General features: G+C 37.5%; 1 protein-coding gene across 1 annotated transcript; it reads left to right on the top strand.

Annotated features, from left to right (window-relative positions):
* The first annotated feature begins 850 nt into the window (after positions 1-850).
* On the top strand, positions 851-2,293 carry LOC107157904 (olfactory receptor 10A3-like). The gene has a single exon (XM_015504325.2). It carries the CDS (start codon positions 1,202-1,204, stop codon positions 2,150-2,152), a length of 951 nt encoding a protein of 316 aa, XP_015359811.1. The 5' UTR covers positions 851-1,201; the 3' UTR covers positions 2,153-2,293.
* The last annotated feature ends 524 nt before the right edge of the window (positions 2,294-2,817 follow it).

The raw sequence follows: 2,817 nt of genomic DNA, 5'->3' as shown, positions 1-2,817 counted from the left end.
AATGAGCTGGGGATTGTTGGGTGCATTGTGTAGACACTAAAATGCAAACAAAATCTTTGCCTCAAGGATTATACTGTTGTGGGAATGATATTTGTATAAATGTGTATATAATGTCAATTGATAAAAATGAAAAAATACATGGCAATATGTGAGCGTTGTCGAGCTAGAGAGTTTGGGGGCATAATGGGGTACTATTTTATGTAGCTTAGTGGCGAGGATCATAGTTATTTTGGGTAGTGTGCTTATGTTTCTATTGAGATTTGGTCTATACTGAATTCCTTATATTGCAGAGTTTAGAAAATGGTAGGTCCATCAGAGCTTGTTGAATAATTAATGAGTCCATGAGGTGCTTGATGAGATTGGGGAAGGAAAGAGAGAGAAAGAGTGGGAAAGAGTGGAAACTTTGAAATTGTAGCCCCAGAATGACCAAAAAGTGGGCTTGTCCTTAAATCATAATGGTCACAAGGATGAGTCTTGGATCTTTGGGGCTAAAAATTTCACATCCCAGTAAATCCCAATAGATTTGGCCAGACATTAATAAGAAGTTAATAAGCTCAAAACCAATTTTCATAGTCTAGAGGTGTTACCTGAGACAGGTGCATTTAAAATACAACCCTCCCTGAGTATTCTTGTGGAATATTGTCAAACCATCAATGTCACACAAAGTTCTATTTGTCTTGAATCCAATGAATATTTAAGTAGATTTACATAAAATTCACTATTACTGAATTACTGTAAAAAGTTTGGATTAGCTTTTTCCTATTTGTCTACTTTATCACATTTTATTTTCTGTAGTCTTCATTGTTATATTTACAACAATTGAATAAAGAGAAGGATATCTGTGGTAATATGGGATTAGAACCTGTGTTAGAAAATATCTATATACTTTAAGGGTATGTTTACCTTAAAACTACATAGCATACAAATTGTGATAGAAACTTGATAGCATTTTGAATTTTAAGACCAGATTTTTAAGAATTGTTCACTTTTACTTTATATTTGACAGTTTGACTAATATTGTTAATCTTAGTATTTTGCCATTCTCCAAGTGTTCCAACGTAAGTTTTTTGGAACATGGGTTCCTCTTTTCATCCTCTACCAGAATTTCCATGCCGAATGCAGTCTGCTACTCCTAGCCTCTGGACTGTGACTTTATTCTTTGATCATGTCTACAGAAACAATATAGGGCTTTTGTACTGCAATGAAAACACAAAATCAAAGCTCTGTGGTTGAATTCATCCTCTTGGGCTTCTCTGATCCTCCTAAACTCCAAGAGCAGATCTTTGGTGTTTTCTTGGTAATTTATTTGGTTACCCTGATGGGAAATGCCATCATCATAGCTGCCATCTTGCTGGACCAGACCCTCCACATCCCCATGTACCTGTTCCTGCAGAATTTATCTGTGGTGGAAGTGAGTTTCAGTGCAGCCATCATGCCTGAAATGCTAGTGGTCTTGACCACGGACAGAACTACAATTTCTTTTGTGGGTTGTTTTGCACAGATGTATTTCATTCTTCTTTTTGGGGGGACTGAGTGTTTTCTCCTGGGGGCAATGGCTTATGACCGTTTTGCTGCCATCTGCCATCCTCTGACCTACCCCATGATTATGAACAAAAGGGTGTTTGTGAAATTAGTCATGTTCTCATGGGTCTCAGGGGTCATGGTGGCTACTGTGCAGACCACATGGGTATTCAGTTTTCCCTTTTGTGGCCCCAATGAAATTAATCATATATCTTGTGAAACCCCAGCAGTGCTGGAACTGGTATGTGCAGATACCTTCTTGTTTGAAATCTATGCCTTCACAGGCACCATTTTGATTGTTTTGGTTCCTTTCTTGTTGATACTCTTGTCTTACCTTCGAATTCTCTTTGCCATCCTGAAGATGCCATCAACAACTGGGAGACCAAAGGCCTTTTCTACCTGTGCCTCTCATGTCACATCAGTCACCCTCTTCTATGGCACAGCCAGTCTGACTTATTTACAGCCCAAATCCAGCTACTCACCAGCAACCAAGAAAGTGATGCCATTGGTTTACACGTTGCTCACACCACTGCTGAATCCACTAATCTACAGCCTGCGAAACCATGAGATGAAAAGGGCTTTTGTGAAATTATGGCGGAGAGCGGTGGTTTTACACAGTTTGACTTGTTGAGAAGCCACGTGAGATTTGCTCATTCCTCAAGAAAACTCTATTTGAACTTAATAAATGATGAAAACAGATTCCATTTCTTGATATTAATGTGTTCACAGTGTTGAATTCCTTGAGTTTGAAATGTATCAGGAGATTCTTCTCTTTTAATATATGGTGTTGTCGTTGTTTTTAAGGGATACTAAGTTTCCTTACCACATGATACAACAGTCTAGTCATACATTTCCCTATTATCAGCATCCAGGTCATTATCAGACTAATGTGATTAAGATGATGCTTCAATAAATATATAGTTCAATAGGTTTCCATGTATCAATGCTTTTATTTTGATGAGGTCATTTCCTCAAAGTCATTCTGTTAGAATGAATGTTATTTACACTTTTGTGTGTGTGTGTGTGTGTGTGTGTGTGTGTGTTGGTTGAAATCCTATTGAAGGCCTTGCATATGCTAAGCATGTGCTCAATCACTGTGAAACATGCCCTGCACTTTTTAATATATTTTAATTGCTATTGTAGAGTTACTTCCTTGTATTCTTGTAACCAGTTCAAACTGACCTGAAGGCTCACTGAGATTCAGTAACAGCTATAGCCTCAAGAGACCAATCAATAGTGTGTGTGATTTTTTTTTCTGGATAGAAAATCTTTTTTTTTTTTTTTAAACTTTTTTAT

This window comes from Marmota marmota, unplaced genomic scaffold (genome assembly GCF_001458135.2).
Source record: "Marmota marmota marmota unplaced genomic scaffold, marMar, whole genome shotgun sequence".
Lineage (NCBI taxonomy): Eukaryota > Metazoa > Chordata > Mammalia > Rodentia > Sciuridae > Marmota > Marmota marmota.
This window is presented reverse-complemented; position numbering and strand designations above follow the sequence as displayed.